The sequence below is a fragment of the Centruroides vittatus genome, unplaced genomic scaffold, assembly GCF_030686945.1.
Source record: "Centruroides vittatus isolate TY-2023 unplaced genomic scaffold, ASM3068694v2 contig_397, whole genome shotgun sequence".
NCBI classification, from domain to species: Eukaryota; Metazoa; Arthropoda; class Arachnida; order Scorpiones; family Buthidae; genus Centruroides; species Centruroides vittatus.
In genome coordinates, this window is record NW_027122212.1 from 1,376,263 (window position 1) to 1,399,880 (window position 23,618).

The window sequence follows — 23,618 nt, forward strand, 5'->3', positions numbered from 1 at the left end:
TTCCGTCCCTGTAATCTTTATAGGTACGTTTTTGGAAATATCGCTGGTTGTTTCATTTCGGGTACATTATTAGTTCACTCATCTACAATGTTTTTATCCGTGGAAGGACGTAAGATGAAAGTAAGAAAGTAAATGGAAAGATAAATTTGAAAATAATTCTTTAAATATTTTTCAAATTATTCGGAGGAAGTGCCAAGGATTTATTTTTTCCACCAACACATTTAAATAGTATCTGTGGAAAATGCTATAATCTAGACGAATTAACTGTTTTCAAGAAATGACAACTCATTTATCTACGATCATATCGAATTGTATCGGGTTTCACACCAAATGCTGAGGACAGCAAAGGCCATTCCATATACACCGTAGTCGACTCTACTCTCGGAAAGTTCACAGATATCAACATATTAATATGGAGATACAATCTTCGTAAGAATACTTTGACAACAATATTTTTGTTAATGTTATGAGAAAAATAATTTCAGTGATCAAAATGTCATTATGATCAAAATGTCTGTAATAATAATTTTATGATACTGTTTCTAATATCGTTTTATTTTGAATAAAAAAATGTTTTTAAATCGTGTTTTATATAGTTTTTAACGGTTTATAAAGCTTTAAACTTTAAAAGAACAATGTAAACAAATAGTAAACTTTAAAAATATATTTTTTTAATGGTCATATTCAACTCGCAGGAGGTTAAATGTGACATAAAATGCACTTTCAGGACATATTCATCCCATATACCTATTAAAGAAGTGGATTTATTACAAATCCTTACAAATTATTATTAAATTAAATTAATTAATTAATTTTATATAACTTAGTTGATTAATATTGTTAATTTTAGGCCAAGTTTTCTCGCAGAGTGTACTCGAAAAACAATTATACAGCACCAACGAAGCTCCAGATTATAACGATGATAGTTATTTAGGTATAATTACTTTTTAAAAATTTTCTAATATTTCGACCACATTATTAATTATTATTTTGTATTTTCCTGCCAGGTTATTCAATATGCAGTGGAAAATTTAGTAATGGTAGTGGTTATGATGTAGCAGTAGGTATGCCAAGAGGTAACAACTTAACTGGAAAGGTAAATAATTTAGTAATTGATACTTATATCTAACAGTATTTTACATTGAAATTTTACGATTAAATTCTATTATTTAACAGGTTTTGTTGTTTAATTCGACTCTGTATATATTACAAAACATTACCGGCGAACAAATTGGTTCTTATTTTGGTTACTCTGTTGCAACTGCCGATGTCAATGGCGATGGGTAAAGTTTTGTTTTTATTTAAAATTTTCACATTTATTTTATGTTGTAACTGATGTAGATAGAGGCAGGCCATTTGAACCGAGTCCGAAAATTTGGTCTCATATGAAAATAGTACGATGGCAAAGTGATTGGGAGTTTTTATATATTTTTTATATTTTATGCCTGTCGGAAAGGGTCTGGCATTTGCGAGCGATCCGGTTTCCGTTTCACTAGTCTTAGGTCTTGCTAGCAAAAGGAACCTCGGATTTTCGAATCAGAGTATGAAACTAGACCGTATGGATATCGAAATTTGAAATTGGAAATGTCGATTCGCTATGGCTAAAGTCAGTTAACCATGATAAAAACTAATGAAAACTTGCCGCCTTATGCAAATACTTTATTACAGTACTTATAGACTTTATAGAAATTATTCCAAACGAGATCCTTCGCGTTAAAAAATTATAACAAATTTAATTTACGATTTAAACGACAAGTACAGACTCAAGTACAGGGTGGAAAAGCCAGAGTTGTAGCCCAAAGCTCGACCCGAATCTATACAATAAAACTTTAATAAAAGCAGTGGCGTAGCGAACATAACTGGCGCCCGACACTTTATTGGCGCCCCTCTCCCCCCTCCAGAAACACATATAGTTTGTCTTGGAGACCATTTGGGCGCCCCTCTGCGAATGGCGCCCGGTGCATGATACACCCCCTTGCACAGCCTCGCTACGCCACTGAATAAAAGTTTAGAAAATCGATCAGTGTAATTTCACGTTCCGAAAGGGAGGTGAGAGATAAACAGAGGGAATTATGACAGAAAGTATAGCCAGACCGGGAGGACACGAACCCGATGTTTACCATCGCTTTCCACCGCCCTCACACCCGGAACATAAAACTCACTTTTGGGTCTCCGTGCAAAAATGCACCAATCAACAGACACTTTCCAATTAATATATTTAAATTGTTTATTGTTCTTACGCGACTACATTATATTCTATCACAATAGAGAAAATTTTCATAAAAATTCCTTCTTTGTGGTTTCCATCCGTATCTGGTTTTGGTCATAAATTTTTTCAGTTATTTCATCATTCTTTATATAATTGGGTACGTGTAACAAAATGACTTTCGATCGCCGTCCCTCAGAAATTTTTGTAGATGTTTTAGAAGCTAGCTGTGTATCGGCGTCTATAGCCTTCTTGAGAGTGTGTCCATCCTTGTGGGACTCCACTCTCACACAGACCCCATCGCCTTTTATTTCTCTTATTGCTTTTATGCTTACCCCAAGCTTATGAAGCTGAATTCTTTCTCTAAGTGTTGTTATCATTTCTTTTCTATCCAGGCACTTTCCCTTTTCATCTTGTTTGGGGTGTAGAATCAGAGCCACTCCACCTTCCGGGCCTTCCCTGTTTTCCTTGCTGTTTATGGTCTTGTTAATGATTTTGGTCATTATGCTAGGCCTGCAGTTAATTCCTGCGAAGGTTGTTTTCTGGTCAATCGGAGTTACTGCTTTCTCTGTTGTCTTAGTGCATAATTCCCGTAAAACTCCATATAACGTACACATATCCATGTAATTTTGCCATCGAATTCCGTATCTCACTTCTCTCCTCGTTATTAAGCCTAGAGCGAATGGTACCTGGGCATAATTCCATCACCCTATCAAAGAGGTCCAAAGCCTCTTTCAGAATCGTATCTTCCAGAGACACAATTTCCATCTCCAGTGGAGAGTCCTGAAGTTTATTCATCTTGATTCTTCAATAAGTCCGTTGATGAAAAAAAGGGGGGTCTCCCTTGCTTGAGTCTTTCTGGCACCAACAAAACACGCTCAATACCCGAACCTAACTTGCCTAAAGCCAAGTCCACAACCTCAGGATCGTTGAGACAAAGGCTGAAAACTAACTAAAACCAAAGAAAATACAATGAACACTTTACAGCCGTTAGAAAGAACCGATGTAACGGTCTATAAACGGTCAAAATTTAAAATAAGCTATGCTAATCCTATGAAAAAAAAACAAAAAACAAAATCCCTATATCTACTTTAAAAATTTACCCCCGATAATAAAACTTGTCCACGGGGTTCAACCCCTTAGTACCTATGCAATACCCTTTGCCGCTCTTCGAAATCGAGACCTCCCGCCCCCTAGACCATGCCGAAATTACGGAATTTCCGAGACCCCTAGCTCCCTTCCTAATTAATTAAAATACATAAATGAGATATCGAACTAACCGGGTAATTGAGCTGCACTTGATACCAAAATTCAAAACGCAAATCCAAAAGGTTCGCCAAGAAACACAGAAAAGGACTGTATAACACAAGCAGCACTAGTACTAAAAAGCTAGATGATATATAGACTTATCTCAAAAAATTCCGTAAAATTACTCAGATCTAGAGTTGGGAGTTAGGGAAATATCAATTTATTACGACTATTCTATCAATGCTGTATATACATATTGAAAAAGAAACGCAATCGATTTATTCTATTAAAAGTTATAAAAACAACCAGAAATACGTTAATATTGGGAATGGAGATAATCTTTTAAAAAATGTTAAATGAGTTACATTTGTTAGTAGGCCTACAGGTGAAAAATAAAGACTGTGTTTTTTTATTTTCATTTTTAGTTTTTCTTAAATTTTGCTGAACCAGGTCACCAGTATAATACGTCCTGTTAATAAAATAAGTCCTTGTAGACATTTTACATACTAATCTATACAATAAGGACACAGAGGCATATGAATTAAGTTACATTTGTTTTTGGTAAAGTAAAAATTTGGACGAGTCAAACAAATTTCGTAACTCTTAAGCTTATTGAGATGTGGTCCTTTCCCTTTAATACCTCCCTAACCGATTATCCGATTTTTCTGAAACTTTCTAGAAACATTTTCCTCTAATACACAAACCTTTCACAAAATTTTGACAAAGTAACAGGAGTTATTAAGCTTCAAAGTGAGTGTAAACAATCATGCCTTCCACATACACACCAACACCCATACATACAGGAAAAACTCAACTTTTTTTTTTCTTTTTTTTTGCATTTCTCTGCGTTTCGAGGTTCCGAGTCCGAAAATGTAAAAATCTTGAGAAGTTATTTTTTGACCGTCCGTCATACTTTCCCTCTGTTATATGTAACAGAATGGAAAGTTAAGTAATAGTTACTAACTTTAGTAAAATGCTAGTTTAAAAACGATACACGTATAAATCGAATATAATGCATCGATTGTAATTGCAATAGTGATTGTTACAAGAACCGCATTAAGCTTTTCATAGGCCCTAGGCACATTTTAATTTTTTAAATATAATCTTTAAGTTAACGTTTATAAGTACAGTACCTTCTAAGTAATTTAACGCATTTTAATTGAAACAAAATAATTACTATGTACTGTACGTGTACTCGTATTTTATAATTAAGATACGAGTACAACGTAGAATACGTAACATCAATTTTTAAATTAAACAATAAATTGTAATGTGATATAAAGAAGTTGAATCGTACGTTATCGCGCGGCGTGAGTCAAAATCGGTCGGGATAAGTTTTGTTTTGGTTTTGTTTTATACGGCTAGTGTTTGGTTGATTAGAGACGCATCCTGTCGACTTGTACTTGCTCATAACGTTATCAAATATGCACAACTTGGTGTGTTTAATAGTGTGTGACCAACAAAGGCGTTGTTTTAAGAGCTAGTTATTTAAAAAGATTCCATATTATCCTAATTAGATCAGATGAGTGATTAGTAGGCAAAAATTATAGTATAAATATATAATAATGATTAAGACGTGTCTGTGGATGAATTTTTGCTATTTTCAAAAAATTATTTCCGGATTGCAAAATAGTATAAGAATTATTGTTGCTGTAAAAGGAACATAATTTAGTATGCAGCTTTCCTAATTGCTCTTAGAATGTACTGTACAGTATACGTCAATCTTAGGATCGATTCTGAAGGAGAACGATCTTTTTCGAATATGTCTCAAACAAAATCATCATATTTAGCCGTACTTTCAGTATAAAGTGAAATATTAAAACAGTTGTCAGTTGAGGAAATTATTAAAGATTTTGCAGGCAAAAGTGAAGAAAACTGTACATAAAATAAACTTACTGAGCAAAAATGTAATGTTTTATTTAATTCCCAAAACTTGTATTATTCTCTCGACTTTTAATTTCGTAGGCCCTTAATTGTTCGTATGCCGTAGGGCCTAGGTGCCGTGCTTAAAGTGCTTAATGGATAAGACGGCACCGATCGTCACTGCTTCGAGCGTTTATTTCGGGGCCCGAAATCACCAACGACAACACATCTACGCGAATCTATCTTAACCGCTTGGAGATTTTCTCGATTATCGGGGACTCTTATTACGATCGATGCGTTTTCCCGGTAAAGAGCACCGGCAGCTTTGTAGCTCGGGGGATAATTGGGGAAATAGAGGAGGGCCGGAAGGGTGATCTACCGGCTTAACGGTACGGCCGTCGAACTCGTTTGGGCCGTAATACAACATTACGGCAAGAGGCTACTTGGCGAGTCACGCCGTAAAATGGCGGAGATCGCGTCCGAAGCCCAACGGCATTTGATAGGAAAATTTTGGGAAAGAGAGACGCGTGAAACGGGAGGGGGAGGAGAAAAGGCCTACTTCTCGACCCGGATGATAACGGCTTCTCCTGCCCACATCCTGCTAAGGACACGTGGGACAGGGACGAATATGCCATTCCGATTCGGAACCGAAAAGGCCAAATTTAAAATTCTCTATGTCTCCTCGTTGTAGTTAAGAAGGGCCGCGAAAAGGGGTTTTCTTAAAACGCTCACGGTTTAAATTCGTAGCGGTCACCCGCACCGGAAATTTTACCGGCGACCGGAGCTAAAGTCCTCGGACCCATCTCTTCCTCTTTCCAACATTTCTGCCGTTACCGAATACGACAAATTTCTGTCTGGACCGATCCGTCGCTTGGTCCGCAGAGACGATCTTTTCTTACGGGCTAGGCCTCCGAGAAAGACGTAAATTGCTTTAAAAACGTCTTCCGGCCACCATACCATACCGTACTTTTCAGGCTGTTATAACAAAAGGAAAGTATGGCCATTGGCCAAAAAATGATCCTTCCGGATTTCTACATTTTTTCGACTCCCGACCTCGAAACGTCGAGAAATGCAAAAAATCGAGGGGGGATATTCTGTATGTATGGATGTGTGGGGGACAGGATTTTTGTTCAATTTCTTCGAAGTTTAATAGCAGAAGCTTAATAGCGGAGTTTACTTTCAGAAAATTTTGCACGAAGATTTGTGTATTAGGGCAGTGTTTCTCAAACTTTTTGGACCGCGACCCCCCTTCTGCACTTAAAAATTTCAAAGGACCCCCGAAGAATAAGTATGTGTCAAAAAACATCCCGGAGGGAGGGGATTAGGCTCGTATTTAAATATTTATATTATTTTTATTATTTATATGTGCAATTTATTTAAGTAAAAATTATTTTATATATTTTTTTATTTCTATTACAGTATTTCTAAACATGAACCCATAGTAAATTTATAAAATATTTGAAAAAATTGATCTGGCATCAATTTTTCAGCGACCCTCCAAATATTTTTCACGACCCCCACTTTGAGAATCACTGTATTAGAGGATCGATGGTATTAAATTTTGGTGGTTGAAGGTCGACGGGGTCCTGGGTCGTATTCGAGTGGAGTCGGACTTAATGACGATTTTAATGGTTATTAGCATTTACAATATTTTATAAAATTCGCCCCTACTCTCGAAATTAAGTTTTTGCCATTTTATAATACTGTAATTAAAAATATAAAAACTTCTCTTTAATAAAATATCGTAACAGATGGCGCTACCAAATGTCGCCGGGAAAGTTAAGCGACCGGTTGCTGGATTTTTAGATATCGCGGGGTGACGTTTGTACCGCAAACAGTCCGGAGGCCACCCCGAACCGTTTGTGGTACAAACGGGAAAAATGATAAAGGAAGAAGCGGATCCGGTAAAACGGGCCGGCGGAGGCAGCAATTTGCCGGATCTACGGGTGTTTGCGGGGGGTTACGGTGCGGGTCACTCGTTTAGACTTAAGATGTGTTGCAGGTACGACGACGTGGCGGTGGGAGCTCCTTTCTACTCGGATCTGACGTCGAAAGTCGGCGACTACGAAAACGGCCGGGTCTACGTCTACCTGGGCCAACGGGTACGTAATTCCTTTCTACACCGGGTCAATTATTACGTAATTGGTATGAACGGCGCCGTTCTTGTAGTACGCGTGGGAGAAGTACCAGGTGGTGGACGGCGAATATTCCAGAGGACGATTCGGTCTGGCTCTGGCTTCCGCGGGCGACCTGAATATGGATTCCTATCAAGGTAAGAAATCCTCGGGGACTTTCGCTATCCCTTTCTTTGTTAAATAGCCCTGCCGAATACTTTTGCAGACCTGGCAGTGGGTGCCCCGTACGGGGGTCCGGACGGCGCTGGTGTGGTTTACGTCTATCACGGTAGTAAAGAAGGAATAATAAAGGAACCGTCGCAGGTATGATCCTCTGTCTGTGTTTAGGGAATTTCCAAAACTTAGTCGTACTTTTTTATTTCTCAGATCATCGGCGCCCAGCGCTTCTCCTTCCCTCTTTCTACCTTGGGATTTTCTTTGTCCGGTGGAATGGATTTGGACAATAACGGTTATCCCGGTAAGTGGCTATTGTGGGTCTCCCGGATAAATTACCCGGAAGAGTATAAAATGGCAATTTCTCCTTGCAGATCTGTTAATAGGAGCCTACGAATCCGACTCGGTTTTGTATTTAAGGTGAGTAGACGGAAACGCTTTAGACCAATCTCTTTCCCTTTTCGTATTTAAATATTGTGTCTGTTAGATCTCGTCCCATCGTCTCGGTGGACGCCAGTCTAAAAATCGACCCGGAAAATATTAATTTAGAAGAAAAACGATGTAGCCTGAAGGACAGGAGTTTGGTGTCTTGGTGAGAGATTTTCCTTCCTAATTAAAAAACAATTTGACGACCGGTGTGACTCAATAAATATTCAAATGACGTTTAAATTTCTAGTATGGTGGTCTCTTTCTGTCTAGAATTCACGGGGATAAACGTAAATCCTAATTTGGGTAGGGAATTTTGTGCGTTTATATACGTCTAGGCTTTACGTAAATCGTTGGTTTTGACGGATCGTACGTGTTTTAACCGGTACAGGTTTCCTATACGAGATGCAACTGGATGCGTATAAGGAGGTTCCCCGCGTTTACTTTCTGGATAACGAAAATTACAGCCAACAGAATGTTTCCGTCAGATTGAGGAAGAATTCTCTGTACTGTAAGAGCATCTACGCCTACGTCGAGGTAAGTATAACGTGAAAATAGACCTATTTTTCTAGAAAAAAAGACGTAAAAACTAATAAAAATGACTATATTTTTCAGTCGGATATTAGAGATAAATTAATACCCATTACGGTTCGAGTTAAATACGGCTTACTACAACAACCGCCCTATAGAGAAGAGATAGCGCCCATTTTAAACCTGGCCATTCCCTCTGTCTTGACAAAACAGGTAGATTCTGTTTTCTTTATCGCGATATACAGTACTTTGTACAGAAAACATAATCGAACTCCAGTGAATGCTTCCTATCCACTTTGAGCGCTTGTAACTTTTTCGTTGAGTAAACATAATTTAATGACGGAAAAAAGTTTGCAGCAAGAAGAAAGACATTGTCTAAAGAATTGCCTTTTTTATAATCTTTTATTCTTAAAATATATCGAGAGTATCAAATTTTCATGGGAAAATTTTACATGATAATCGATGGTTAAATTTTATAGACGTCGATAAGGAAGAACTGCGGAAAAGATAACGTCTGCATACCAGACTTACAGATTTCCGTGTCTGCGTGAGTATGTTTTTATGAAGGGTTGAATACGTTGACGAGAAAATTTATTTAATAAATTACTGAAATAATCTAGAAACATGGATGTATACATGATCGGAAGTAGGAAAAGAATCGATTTAGATGTTACGATTGTAAATACCGGTGAAGATGCCTTCGAAACTACCATGTATCTGCTCATGCCTTTAGACATAAATTATATAAATATCGATAAAAATAAAAATGTAAGTCAACTTTATTTTCAAGTTTTTTAGTTTTCATTCCAAATTTATCTCATTTTAATTTTACTTTTTTCCAAAAATTTTAGGCCAATTATGTCAGCTGTACAGATGCTCAAACGGATCTAACGGAAACTAATGATATACTATGCGATATCGGTAACCCTCTACCTGCTAATAACACAGTAAATATCAATACTATTTATTATTACAATCATTATAATATAATATAATATATATAGGCCTATATATACATTTTTTTCTATCCTTAAAACTAGGTTCACTTCACAGTTTTACTCAAGCCATCGCGTATCATCACCAGCTTATCAGATTTTGTTTTCTTGTTTATTGTCAACAGGTAAGATATCGAATTACGTTACTTTCAAACTCAACTTTCTGGATAATTAGCATTATATTTTACAGCACAAACGAAGAATTAGAGGAAACAATAATGGACAATCGAGAAGAATTAAAGATTCCGCTTCAAGTCAAAGTAGAAGTTACTTTGAACGGGTAAGTGTATCTTTTGGAATAAATTGTAAACGGCAAGACGTTAATTAATAATTTAACGAATTCCCTGTAGCATTTCGGACCCTAAAGTGATTCAATATAATAGTTCGGAGATAACACCCGTCGATAAAATTACCGAAAGCGATGCAGGACCCGAAGTCACGCATATATATGCCGTAAGTAACTACTGTAGTTACCAGTTTAAAACATTTCGAGTCTAATTCTTTTCGACCACAGTTTGGAAATCGCGGCCCGAGCACTATACAAGAAGCGGAAGTAAATATATTATGGCCAACTTATACACTGTACGGAAAACACTTGCTGTATCTGATGGAACAGCCACGAGTGAAAGGAAACGGAAAATGTCAACAAGTGCCAGACATCAATCCACTTTCTCTACAAGTGAATTTTGAATTTTATTTTTTGACGTCTTTTTCTTTCTCGTATAATAACAGTAATTGCGTTAAACGTATTTTCCAATAGAGTGAAAGTAAAAAAGCAAAAGATGTAAAATCCGGTAACGAATCCAGTATCAAACAAGAGTTAATACAATGGAAACAGAAGAGAGAAACTGCCGACCAACAGGAGGATCCTTACATTAAAGAATTGGTAAGCAATGTAATGGATAAGTCGCGAATTTATTAGATATGGACGAATATCTCGAATTCGAATATTAACTGGATCTCGAATACTCAAATACCTCTGAATACTTAGCGAACTTAATTATTTTATGTAACTCATTTAGTTAATAATTTATTTAATACTAGCGATGTGTGCCCGGCATTGCTCGGCTTTTCGAGGGTGTGGAATTGAAAGAGGGCGATAAAAACAACGGTCCTAGTAATTAAAAGATGCAGTTATTGACCCGAGTATTTATGATAATGAGTCTGCAAAAAACAAAAAATTGCTCGGTCTTGCGGGAGCGTCCCATTGCATAACTTTGGGGATCCAAATTTTGCAAAAGCATTACTGCTGCTCCAAACTATAGCCCTAGGTTGTGAAATGGTAATCCCGTTGGTTCCAAGGAGTTTGAAAACTCCACAGAGTACATTACCGCCTGAACTGTCTCGAAAACGAAATCAATGAACTTATACGTTATGCGAGTTCCTGTAATTTGTGCTTGGATATACAAAGAAACTGAATTTGTATTCGGAAACGTATTTGTTTCTACATGCCAAATATTGCTCTCTGGTATATTCATTTGTAGTTTATATAGTAAGTCAAATTAGCATCCGGATTTTGGGTGAATTTGCCATCACCCAGACGCAAAAGTTGTTTAGCAAAATTCTCTGCAGGTTTGTCCAATAGATGGACTCTCGTATTTGTCGAATGAAACAACTTTTTAACGTGATTCGACAGTGACGATGCCTTTAGGCAGGCATTACGCTAGTCGGCAGGCAAACCAACAATCTATTATCAACAATCCAAAAACCGACAATCTGTTATCATCAATCAAAGAATCAATTATTGTTGGTGATCAACCAATCAACAATTAGCATTTATTATTTTTGCCAACAGATAGCGCTAAGTATAAAGATGCGGAATCTGTGTACTATTTATATACCCTCAATATTTTGGTGTAATATATAGGTTTACTGTCGATTCCAGGATCCAGGTACTACTCATACAAGCTTTAGTCCAGATCGGTTTCAGAATAAAATTTTGTATAAAAGACAAACCAACAAGAATTGATTTATATATATAATAATTTAACTCGTTTTATTTAATTCTATATATTAATAAATTAATAAAGTAAAACTAGAAGTAAAAACAAAAACAATTTACTAAATTGTAAGAAACGAAACTTAAAACTTTTAATTTTGAGTTTGAGTTTTGAAAAGTAACCTTTTTAGTTAATCTATTGTTAGTTGAGATAAACGTAACAAATAATTTTCATCCTCATCTACATTTAACAGAACAAGAATTTGAAAACGTTTGGGATTTCTTTTTTATTGTAACAAATTAAAGCACGGGTGCCAGAGAGGTGCCGTCTCTGGTGTGGCAGATACATGAGGATACCCATTGACACACACAAAAATAAAATTAAAATTTATTTGTTCGAACTGCAAAACGTTGTTTTTAAAAATAACGTTTTTAAATTTGAGGTTAGACCCTTTTCCTTCGGATACCTCCGGATCCGTGACTGCAAATGTGGCGCTATATCGGAAGTATTCGTAGTATTCGAATGTATTTTTTTTTATCGACGTAACATGCAAGATCTCTACAACTTTTTAATAAAAATAATTCTTCTTTCTATCTTCTGTTAAATATTACAAAGCAATAATTTACAAATAGAAAACTTTCGCGAATTTCTCGAGAGTTTATTGTAAAATGTTTGGTCTAGTTTGTTATGGCAACGCGATACATGAGCGATGTGGCCAGGGATGCCGCCCGATGTAGTATTTGGCCATGTCCGAGCGACGACCGAGCTGTACATCATCGTCTTAGGTATTAATACAATAACACAATCATTAACTAAAACACAAGTCGTATCCAAACAGAAACATCCGAGATATAAAAAAGTCGCCCGGAGTGAAAAATTACAACAATTTGGACGACGGTCAAAGTTTTATCTTGGGATTTTTCATTAGTAAAGAAAATCTTGGTATTTGGAAGTGGTACCTACAAGACTTTTGCTCGCATTGCCCGCTTCGAAGTACCAAGCTTACCTTTATCAAAGGAAAACTTACAAGAAAAACTTTGTCTTCTAAATTGTCATAAATTTTTACTTGGCGCAAATTTTTCCATCTGGGATGTATTTTGTGAAATTTTATAACTGATATAATTAAATCACATATCTGTGTTAACTAGTGGCAGCTGTTTAAAAAAATCCAGCAACGAGTTGCTTAAGTTTTCAGGGAACATTTAAAACTGCGTGTGGCGCCATCCCCCGTTACGATATTTTATTAAAAGCAACTTTTATATTTTAAATTATTATAAAATCACTAAAAGCAAGCTGAATTTCGAGGATAGAGACGATTAAAAAATTGTAAGTGCTAATAACCAGTAAAATCGTCATTAAGATACGATACAAGACCCCCTTTATCTCCCCACCCACTCGACTTCTAACCACCAAAATTTAATAGCATCAATCCCACAAATAAACAAACCTCCCTGAAAAATTTTAAGTTTTTGACAAAAATCACAGGAGTTACTAAGCTTCACATAGGGTGAACAAAATCGTCTCCCTACACACACACACACACAATATCTATATACACAGGCAAAAATCCCCAAGTTTTGCATTTCTCGATGTTTCCCCGAGTTCAAAAATGTAAAAATCTTCAGGGGGAGTCATTTTTTGACCAATTGCCCTACTTTCCCTGTAATAGGTATATAACACAGCCGAGAAAGTAATAGGCGAAAACTCTGTGTTGGATCTAACACCAGCTTTACGTATTAACCGTGGCATCCGAGAAGTATCGGAAGCAACGAATTCTGAGTAATATCGGCGATCGAAACATTACGGCGTGTGACGGCAATATTTAAGACGTGGAAGTGAATGGCGTGCCACCGATAAATGCAATTTTCATTTCATTAGACGGTATTTACGTATTTTATTGTTTTCGTGTTTCAATTTATTATTATGGCATTTAATTGTGTCATTTTTACCTAAAATTAAGCGTATTCGCTGTTTTAACTTTATCAAAACGAGTATCGTTTAGGACAGATGTCCAACCCCTTAATATTTTTATGCGGCCCACTGCACCCTTAATTTTGTAAAGTATATTTTCATTTATTTTGGTAAAGTATGTCGTAAAACTTGTTCTCGTTTCATTGGATGCACTTTGATATCATAATGATGTAATTGGTGTTAGGAAACTGTTTTATCTAGAGCAGTGATCTCCAAATTTTTTTTCATCGCGTACCCGTAAGACGAAAATAATTATAAGTCGTATCCCCTATAATATAATATAGGCCTATATGTGTGTATAGTCAAAAATCAAATAATTGTTACTTATTTATTTATTTTGAACAATATACATACATTTAAATTAAATTTCAAATTTTCATTTTGAATTAGAATTGCAGTATAGGACGCACATACAATATTTTGAAGGTAAACTTGAGCGTACCCCAAGTTATTGGAGACCACTGATCTAGAGAACTGTTATGCATGTGGGCTAGTACAATACATACTGTTGTGAACAATTCTTTTCGTGTATGAAAAACATCAAAACTGCTGAAAGAAATGAGTTGAGTGATTCCCATTTAACTACCATTCTTAGAATTAGGACGAGTACCATAAAAGCAGATATCGACAATATTATAAAAGGAAGGCAATGTCAAAAATCGCATTGAATTTATTTTTATTTTGTATGAGTATAATTTCTTTTTTTATTGTCAATAATAAAGTATTTTTTTGGTAATAATATATATTTATTATTAAAATTTGATATTCGCATTCTGAACTTTTTAAAAGCATATATTTATATTCAGTACCTTTGTGACCGCTGAATGTACCTAAATTTCTAATTTGGCCCATTAGGTATAAAGGTTGGACAACCCTAAACTTTAGCGTTTGGGAATGGATTAATTCGCTTTCTGTTATTTCTAATGGGAAAAGTACATTCGGACTTGGAATGATTCGAAGTTCGAACATTCCCGAAATGAATTAAATTCGAAATACAGAACGAAGCATCACTGTAGGCCTATATACAGTGGTGATATTCGAAATAGTTAACAAAGGGTTCGCTAGCAGAAAATTTTTCCCTGACAATCACTGACAAACGAAATGGAAGTTTTGGCTAGAAATAAATACAATACCTTTTCTTGCGACATATCTAATAATCAGTGGCGTATTTGGAACGTAAGGGGCCCTGGGCGAAGACAAGGTAACAATAGTATATTAGTGCTGTCGACCTTTTTTTTAGGCAGAGAAATTTTTCACCCCGAATGGCACTGCTGATAATAATAGACAGATGTCATCACCTCTCGAAATACAATATTCTTTTTATTTCGCTGTCCATAGCCCGACACGTCTTCCACAGCCATCTTGTAGCCTATTATCTCGCGCGCATGAAATTGTGGGATCTTTCTTATGACTGAATCTAGTTTCAAGAACTCTCTTGAATCGATCGCGATTAAACTTCGTTTCGGTCGAGATTGAAACAGTCGAGAGAGATCGCACCAAGACATAGTCCCCGACCTTGCTCACAATCTGGATTGAAATGCTCGGTGCAAACGGGGTATAAGGCTCTAGTTTAGTAGTGTTACAGAGTATAATACGTATATTTTAATATATTTAAAAAAAAAAAAAAAAAAACGAAACCATTGAGAAATGTTCCGTGTGTTTAACAAGATTCGGAAAACTGAAAATTTTAACAACGGGTTCGGCCGAACCTGTGCGAACCCGCTGAATATCACCACTGCATATATACAGAATTTTATTATATATAGATATATAGTCAATTATTGTTGGTGTGTCCTTTATACAAATCTCTATTCTTAAACCGATCTGAACCGAAGTTTGTATAAATACAGTCAAACCTGTTTTTATGCGCTCTTTTTATGTGCGATTTTTATTTGTGCGATTTTTTTAATGCGAATTTTTAATTTGTGCGGTATAGTTGGCGACTAGTCTCGTGCGATTCGTCATGTCTTACGTTGACTTATTATAGCTAAATAAACTTATTATAGCATAAATGCACTTATTATAGTAATATTATTGCAGGAATATGCGAAAAATGAAATAATTTACTTTTTAAGTCAACAAAACACCACCTGGACAAAAATATGTAAAACAGACGATAGACCAGACGATGCAGTCAAGTGCTGACATCTGTTGTCAATAAATTCTATTTCGTACGGTTTTGAGTTATTTTCTATGTGAGACTTTTTTTATGCGGTCCCTGTTGACCGCATAAAAAAAATATTTTTTAATTGTGTCGCGAAAACTATTATTTACAGCCATTCGTGAAGTTTCGTGAGATTTTTTTAATGCGTTTTTTTTAATGCGGTCCTATCCCCCGCATAAAAACAGGTTTGACTGTATTACTTAGACCCTAAATCGACACTAAGCACTAAGCTATATATTACCCCAAAATACTGGAGAGCATACAGATTCCTCATCCTTTAAATGTACCGCCATCTATTGGACAAATAAATAAATGCTAATTGTTGGTTGGTTGATCACAAAAACAATTGATTCTTTGATTGATGATAACAGATTGTCGGTTTTTGGATTGTTGATAATAGATTGTTGGTTTGCCTGCCGACTAGCGTAATGCCTGCCTAAAGGCATCGTCACTGTCGAATCACGTTAAAAAGTTGTTTCATCCGACAATACGAGAGTCCATCTATTGGGCAAACCTGCAGAGAATTTGCTAAACAACTTTTGCGTCTGAGTGATGGCAAATTCACCTAAGATCCGGATGCTAATTTGATAACACTACATAAACCACAAATGAATATAACGAAAAAGCAATATTTCGCCTCTAAAAGAAATGCGTTATCGAATGTATCCGGTGGAGTTTTTAAATTCCATAGAACCAGCTGGATTACCACTTCATAACCTAGAGCTATAGGTGGAAGCATCAGTAATGTTTTTACGAAATTTGAATCACCAAAAGTTATGCAATGGAACGAACGAGAATGATCTTTCATCTTTCTCCCAAGCAATTTTTTTTTGTTTTTTTTTTAGTCTCATTATTATAAATACTCGGGCCAATAACTGCACCTTTTAATCACTAGAACCGTTGTTTTTATCGCCCTCTCTCAATTTCACACCTAAAAAATCCCGAGAAACGCCAGTAAACACGTTGCTAGTGTATTTATATACGACTTATATACTGTTCACATATACACTAGTCTACGTACCCACACACGCTTAAGCTCTACGCCTGGGATGGGCAACCTTTTTCTATGTAAGGGCCGCATTTCAAAACTTTTGAACTGACGCGGGTCGCATACAAAAAAGAGGGGAAATGTCAGTAAATCACAATTCACATATAATTATAAATTCCAGAAGCGAAATTAAGTGTACTTAATTTCGCTTCTGGAACTGATGTAAACATAATAAATCGAAAATATTTGGTTAAATATTAGTCATTGTTAGTTTTAAATTAACTGTTTCTTGTTTTAATTTTTACTAAATTTATTGTGGGAAAACTATTCACATACGTAAGTTGTATAAAATAACGTTTGAATTTTTGCTGCATAATTCCTTAAGCTGGAAAATTAATATATTTATTCATATTTTATGATAGGCCTGCCACAAAAAATATTACAGCGGGCCGAGGGCCGCGGGTTGCCCATCCCTGCGAGTTTACGTAACGCTATATTATTTATACACATTTAAATTACTTGATTTAATTAATTATAAAGTAATGTATTTATTTGTTCTAATGCATTCTAAATGTTTATTAGTAGGCCTGTATGGTAGTTATTTTTGTTAATTTTGTTTATTATTTCTGTCATCAAATTTCTCTCTGTTTTCATTTTACCCACTCAAATTCTTTTTTATTCTTTCCTCATCAATTTCTCTTCAGTTTTTCATTTTTTATTATTTTTTATTCTCCTCCTTTGAGTTTCTCCCTCTTCCTTTTTCGTTGTATCAGATTTTTTTTTCATAATTCTCTTTTCATTTTTCATCCGATTTATGGATCTTTGTAAAATTATTAATATTTTCATTCGATGAATACTTTACTTTAATTAACTCTGGTTTTTCTCCACCGATTTTTTTTTTCGTTCGCTTATTAACATCTGTTTTAGAAATTGCCTTTTGCACACTTAAAATATTGTTCGACATATTATACACGGAATAAATGGGAAAAAAACCTTTCGTAAATTCTGCAGCGTTGTCCTAAAGTAATACATATAAGACGAAGAATTAAAATACTTTCTGGCAACCTTTATATCCGGCAACTCCTTACCTCTCTGTACTTCTTATGCCCGTTCTTACCCCTCGACTGGCTAACTAGGCCACCCCTACCATTTCCTTAAACTCTCTTAAATTAAAATTCTGTCTAACATTCAACTTATTAATTAAAAAATTGTGGAACAGATCTGTGAGCCGACGCTCTGTACACGTTTTCGATGCACAATCTACGAACTGGCCGAAAACGAACACGTCATCTTCGTTATCCGTTCGAGACTGTGGAAAGATACCATCGATCAGGTAACAAAACAATTATCTAATAATTAAAATCTAATAAAACTTCCATAATTTCAAATAAATCTGTTTACAAAGCCGCGAGAATGGAATTTTCGAAAAGTAAGTCGAGTGTCGTAGTCGTAGGGAATTAATCGAATCGAGAATAAATGTTATTATTTTTGAACTACTTATTAATAATAATTAAATACTCCAGCTAGGTTTCAGCGACGTGCAAATTTCGTCCAAATTAGTGACCAGAATAACGTCCTTACCGTACGACGTGGAGACGTCTTCGTATTCTTATAAAGTGTATTCCGTGAGTACACTTCTCCTTCGAAACAATTAAATTTAATGCCTGGTTTAACATTAATTTACACTTTAATTATCCAGATATTTACCAGATTAAATTCCGAAGAGAGCGACGTATCGTTAAGGCCGGTACCTTTATGGATTTTCATCTTAGCCGTGACTTCCGGTTTATTACTGCTGGGTTTATTAGCTCTACTACTATGGAAGGTAAAACACCCGCCAATTGGCCACAATTAAAATAACATTTTGACGTTAATTTTCCATTTTAAAAGCCAGATTTACTAAAGTCTTGTCGCGTGTTTATGTAGTTCGGATTCTTTCGACGAAGAAGACCTCGGGACGAATTATTAGACGAAGAGCCCTTGAGGAGGTACGAAAAGAACGGTTACGTGTGGGCGGCCGAAGACGTTATGTTGTGAAATACGAAGGATGTATCCGAACGGGTGAAAGTTCTCCGCCGTCGATTTAAACATTCCCGGTAATTTAAATCGAATCTATTTTTGAGATTATGTGATAAATGCTCCATCGGAACACCTTACCGCAGAAGAGAATCCGTACCGTCCCACGAAGTTAACTTATCCCGACGAAAATAATCAATAAATAATTTTTTGTTTTTTACCGAGTGGTATGCCTATCCCCCTACGTTTCTAAATGTTTTATAATTAATTCTCCACGATACAAAAATACGATTTCTAATAAATCCCCTTTTTTCGTAATTGCATCCTGGCCGGCGGGACGTGGTTTATACGCGACTGGAAACGGAAATGAAATTCCAAAAATGAATATCCTATTTATCTGGGCAGAATTAAAAAGGTCCACCGTATACCAGAAATTGAAAACCCAAAACTCAAATTAGACGCCGTTTTATTTAGTAATTGGTATAATTTATTAATAAATTTTACATTTAAAGGCAGAAACGACGAAGCGTATTCTTTGTTAACCCGTAAAATTCGCCTTGTGTTCTCTGACGTCCGGATAGATCGATATCAGTTACAAACACGACGGCACAAAACAGGAGAAGCGACTCCTTTTGGATTCGAAAAGCGATAATGACGTTAGATAACAGAATCAGATATCCGGATGCTCTTCCTGTTTGCCCGAGTAATCGGCCGTGCAAGAAAACTTCCAAACTGTTATACGAGACGGTGATTTCTTCTGTTTTAAGCATTACGTACCGCGCTACACCCCGAATTATACGTTTGAGTTAAATAAATTCTTACCGTCGGAAGCGTCAAAAATTATATATTTCTAACCACAGTTTAATTTTAAAGTTATTTCTATCGTCTAATTAATTAAATATTTTTTATTGCTTACCAAAGCAAAAAAAAATTATCATAATTACTTAAAAAATAAATTACAATAAGAAATGTACTACTTTCCCGTTTAATAATCATTAGGACATTTTATCATCTAATTTAGAATTCACCCAGATAGAATCAAATTCCCGTAATAAATAATAAAAAATGGTTTTTTAACCAAAGAAACAATAATTCGGCGCGTGTTTCTGATTTAAAAAAAAGTCTTTAGAGATTCTTAACGTAGAAAACAGTGGGCTTGTGTGGAAGGCGAACTAAGAAGCAGTTTGTATGGACAGTACGGAATCAAGCCAAAGAAAAAGAGAACGGAAGAGATGGGAGAACTCTTGAACGTGTCACCGAGAAAACTGATTTCTGAATAGACATACTTCTCTAACAAAAGTTTGATTTATTAAGATCTAACGTCGGCATCATCAATAAAGCAGACCAGGGCAGTAAATGCTAAGTTAGGAGGGGCCAAAAGAAACATAACGGTTAGAATGGGGGAAATATAAAGAAAAGCAGCTTCGTATTTCTGCCCTTTGTATTAATAGACTGCGCCTTATTCCAGCGGGCGATGACGATAAAGAAGCGACTGCTAAAGAAACCCTGGCCGGCTCTTCTTTCAGTCTCTCCATAACTGGCGAAAAACAAAATAAAAATACAACTGTCGCTCATTTAGCCGATTAATTACATAAAATTATTTAATTAAGTTAATGCCACTTTATTTAAGACATTTTCTTTTGAAACCGTGTTCGAACAGAGATGATGTTACGCAGTTAAATTCGTCTCGTGTAGAAGTAAATTAAATTTAATAAAAAATTATTAAATTATTATTTATTTTATTATTACAAATTGAAACAAAAAGCTAAATGAAGAAAAAAAAATTAAATTTATAAATCAGAAAATTATTAACTTTTTCTATAATAGGAATACGTCCGCCATCTACGAGAGAAAACTGTAACTACAGTACGGAGAAATATCGACGTCCGTTACTATTTCTATACCCCGGTCGAACATTTATACATGGTGATGCCGACGGTTTTGTTTCTTTATACAGTATACATAATTAAGAGTATAATTTTTCGTATCAATATACATTAAAAGCTGGATATAACGGGCCGCCAAGGGACCGAAGAAAATATCTGCAGTCGGCGGATGCTTCTTTCGGATCCGGATAACAAATCTACGTATAGTACAGTGGAACCTCGATTAATTAACGAGCATAATTCGTTCCAGAATCGTACTCGTAATGCGAAACACTCATTAAGCGAAACAATTTTTCCCATAGAAATTAATGTAAAATGCGATAATGCGTTCCACGCTAAAAAATACTTAAATATTTTATGTATAACGTTTATTCAAAGAAAATTATACAATATACTGTACATTGTTAAGGTGCGTAAATCGTCTTTTCTTCTAGCGCGGAATGAACCAACCTGGATTGCGAATTCGATTTGCCAGAAAACAAAAATTTCAGATACTATGTTTGATAAACACGCCAAACGATATGCCAAATTCTTGAGATATGTAAAGGCTATAATTAAATATTAAAAATTAATTAATTTGACTAGAAGTAGACAGTTATGCTTCCATCTCGTATTTAATGTAATACAAAGTAGCAACGAATTGAACCTTTTAAGAAATTCCAGAATTAATTGCAAATTCGATAATCAATTGCAACCTCTAACGTTTTCGATCTACTTAGAAGATCTTCTTCAGGATTCATTAATTTCAAAGAGGAAGGACAAGTGTCTTATGCATGGCAATCATTATACCTAAGGATTTAAATATTTCGAGAGCTTCCAGTGTCTTTATTTGGTCGTCATGTTTAGATCGTCTTATGATGGAAGCTTGGTCTAGATGGGCTTGAATGTCGTTATCTGCGGCATACCTGGCTAGGGTGGTGTTGTATTTTCCTTTACTGAAATCAAACTTGTGTTCAGCCAGCCTTACTTTGAGAGATTGTGTGGTGGCGCCGATGTACTCAAGATCACGCTGGAATCTATTGTTTCTGAGCTTAATCTTATACGCCAGGGACCCTAAGAATGTCGGTGTTGTCCTTTCCGTTTCTAAAGATGTTATAAATAGTGGGAACACGCCAGTAAGTTAATCTATTCCCTCTGTGACGGGCAATCTCTTTATAGAAGCTTTTCATGTTATGGTTATAATCTAGAACTATGCGGCGCATGTTGTAAGCGTTTTCACTTATTGATACAACGTTATTGGGCGTAGGAGCAGCGTCGTAACTAGTCTTTTATGCTCCCGGTGCGAGCTTCTGTAACTACGCCCCAAAACTATGATATAAAACTTGGTCCAGGTCATTTCTACGCCCCCCATAGTCTGCGCCCTGTGCCTGGGCACCGCTGGCACCCCCCTAGTTACGGCACTGCGTAGGAGTACCCCTGTTGGAATAAGCGTTCGCTAATTTACGAATAAAATGTTTTTTGTAACCATGCCTTTTGGCTGTCCTCAAGACGTTTAAGCTCTTATAACGTGTCCTCGTAGTACGTACAGCGGATAAAAGCACGTTTAATGTAATAATTATAAATAATTAATTTTTAATTTAGACATTTCTAAAATTTAATTTGGAATTGGTCATTAAATTTAATACGAGATGACAGCATAACTGCCTACTTCTAGTCAAATTATTTAAATTCTAATATTTAATTATAGCCTTTACATAACCCAAGAATATGGCATATCGTTTAGCCTATTTATTATATAACAGGCTATGGTTGTTGATGTTTACAAGTAATATGTGTGAACACAAGTTTGGAAAAATGTGTGATCACAAGCGCCACTAAAATGCTAGCGGAACGAGTGCTAACACAGACTGATGGAGCATGCACACAATCAGGGACTTCGCCTCTCCTGGTCACTCGTTATGCGAAACGTCGCTCGTTAAGCGAGTTATTTTAACAATTTGTTTTGTTCGTTATGCGAGGTACTCGTTAAACAAGGCTCCACTGTATTTGTTCGTGGTTTCAACGGATCCGTTATCGCGAATATAAGCGGATTGTTACCGTAGCCTATACAGTAATAACGACTCGTCTATTCCCATACGTGGATATTGTGGACAAAATTCCGGTTGTAAAGTAAGTTTATATAAGATATTTTATTACACTTATAAAAAAACAATACATGTGCTTATCGGCATAACTAAATTATAATTCTAGAGCTTTTCGTTTTCTTTTATGATCCGTAACTTCACTTTACACAAATCGGAGACTAGTGGCCAGTACGGAAAACGAAACAAAGACTAGAAGTCGACGTAATGCAAAATCCTACGTCGAAAAAATCACTAAAAGATGAATTTTATATTACAGACAAACCTCGGTTTTCGTACAAATCACAATTTTCAACTGATAATTGCACCGGTTGCCGAACAAGCGACTGGGCAAGGGATTACAGACAAAGATGTTAAAGAAAGTTGGTGGCGCCGACACGACCTGGCGTTATTAGACATCACCATACGAATCGACGATGGGGTTGCTATTTAAATTAGATTTCCACATGCTTGAGGGAAACGTTCTACTACTTTCTCCTTTCCCGGGCTGTTATATATAACAGGAAAAGTGTGGCCATCAGTCAAAAAATGACCCCCAAGATTTTTAGTTTTGGACTAAGGACACTTTGAAACATCGAGAAATGTAAAAATATTGGATGTTTGCGTGTGTGGAGGACACGATTTTGTTCGCCTACTTTGAATCTTAATAACTCCCGTGCTTTTTGTCGAAAATTTCTGAGATTTTTCAGGAAGGTTTGTTTTTTAGGGAGATCGATGCTATTAAATATTGGTGATTAAAGGTCGAGGGGTGGAGATAAAGGGGCTCACGTGTATCTCCGATAGGTCGAACTTAATGACGATTTTACTCGTTATTACCGAATACAATTTTTTATAAATTCCATCTCTACCCTCAAAATAAGCTTTTTCTCATTTTATAATACACGTATCCCATGATTAACTCTGTATGCGATTACAGCGATTAAGTACGGACAGCAGGTAAAGCCGCGTAAATTAAAACTTCTGCCGCCCACATAAAGAGATTGCAGCAATTAATTTCGCGCATTAAGCGAGGGAT

At 35.9% G+C, this 23,618-nt stretch overlaps 1 protein-coding gene across 2 annotated transcripts in view; it reads left to right on the forward strand.

Moving 5' to 3' along the window:
• The window catches only part of LOC136976161 (integrin alpha-PS2-like), a 28,273-nt gene extending 9,417 nt beyond the window's left edge, over window positions 1–18,856 (forward strand). The window contains exons 7-30 of one of the 2 annotated variants that reach the window (XM_067271378.1): window positions 851–934; window positions 1,008–1,096; window positions 1,177–1,283; window positions 7,320–7,419; window positions 7,487–7,589; window positions 7,658–7,755; window positions 7,819–7,909; window positions 7,980–8,025; window positions 8,093–8,197; window positions 8,282–8,337; window positions 8,423–8,568; window positions 8,647–8,775; window positions 9,042–9,109; window positions 9,183–9,330; window positions 9,414–9,509; window positions 9,603–9,682; window positions 9,748–9,837; window positions 9,908–10,010; window positions 10,072–10,236; window positions 10,318–10,443; window positions 17,840–17,953; window positions 18,144–18,245; window positions 18,320–18,445; window positions 18,547–18,856. In XM_067271378.1, coding sequence (XP_067127479.1) covers window positions 851–934; window positions 1,008–1,096; window positions 1,177–1,283; window positions 7,320–7,419; window positions 7,487–7,589; window positions 7,658–7,755; window positions 7,819–7,909; window positions 7,980–8,025; window positions 8,093–8,197; window positions 8,282–8,337; window positions 8,423–8,568; window positions 8,647–8,775; window positions 9,042–9,109; window positions 9,183–9,330; window positions 9,414–9,509; window positions 9,603–9,682; window positions 9,748–9,837; window positions 9,908–10,010; window positions 10,072–10,236; window positions 10,318–10,443; window positions 17,840–17,953; window positions 18,144–18,245; window positions 18,320–18,445; window positions 18,547–18,657 — 2,483 coding nt within the window. In that variant the 3' untranslated portion in view covers window positions 18,658–18,856. The remainder of the gene's footprint in view (window positions 1–850; window positions 935–1,007; window positions 1,097–1,176; window positions 1,284–7,319; window positions 7,420–7,486; window positions 7,590–7,657; window positions 7,756–7,818; window positions 7,910–7,979; window positions 8,026–8,092; window positions 8,198–8,281; window positions 8,338–8,422; window positions 8,569–8,646; window positions 8,776–9,041; window positions 9,110–9,182; window positions 9,331–9,413; window positions 9,510–9,602; window positions 9,683–9,747; window positions 9,838–9,907; window positions 10,011–10,071; window positions 10,237–10,317; window positions 10,444–17,839; window positions 17,954–18,143; window positions 18,246–18,319; window positions 18,446–18,546) is intronic. The other variant, XM_067271379.1, reaches the window with a different exon arrangement.
• Window positions 18,857–23,618: the final 4,762 nt, after the last annotated feature.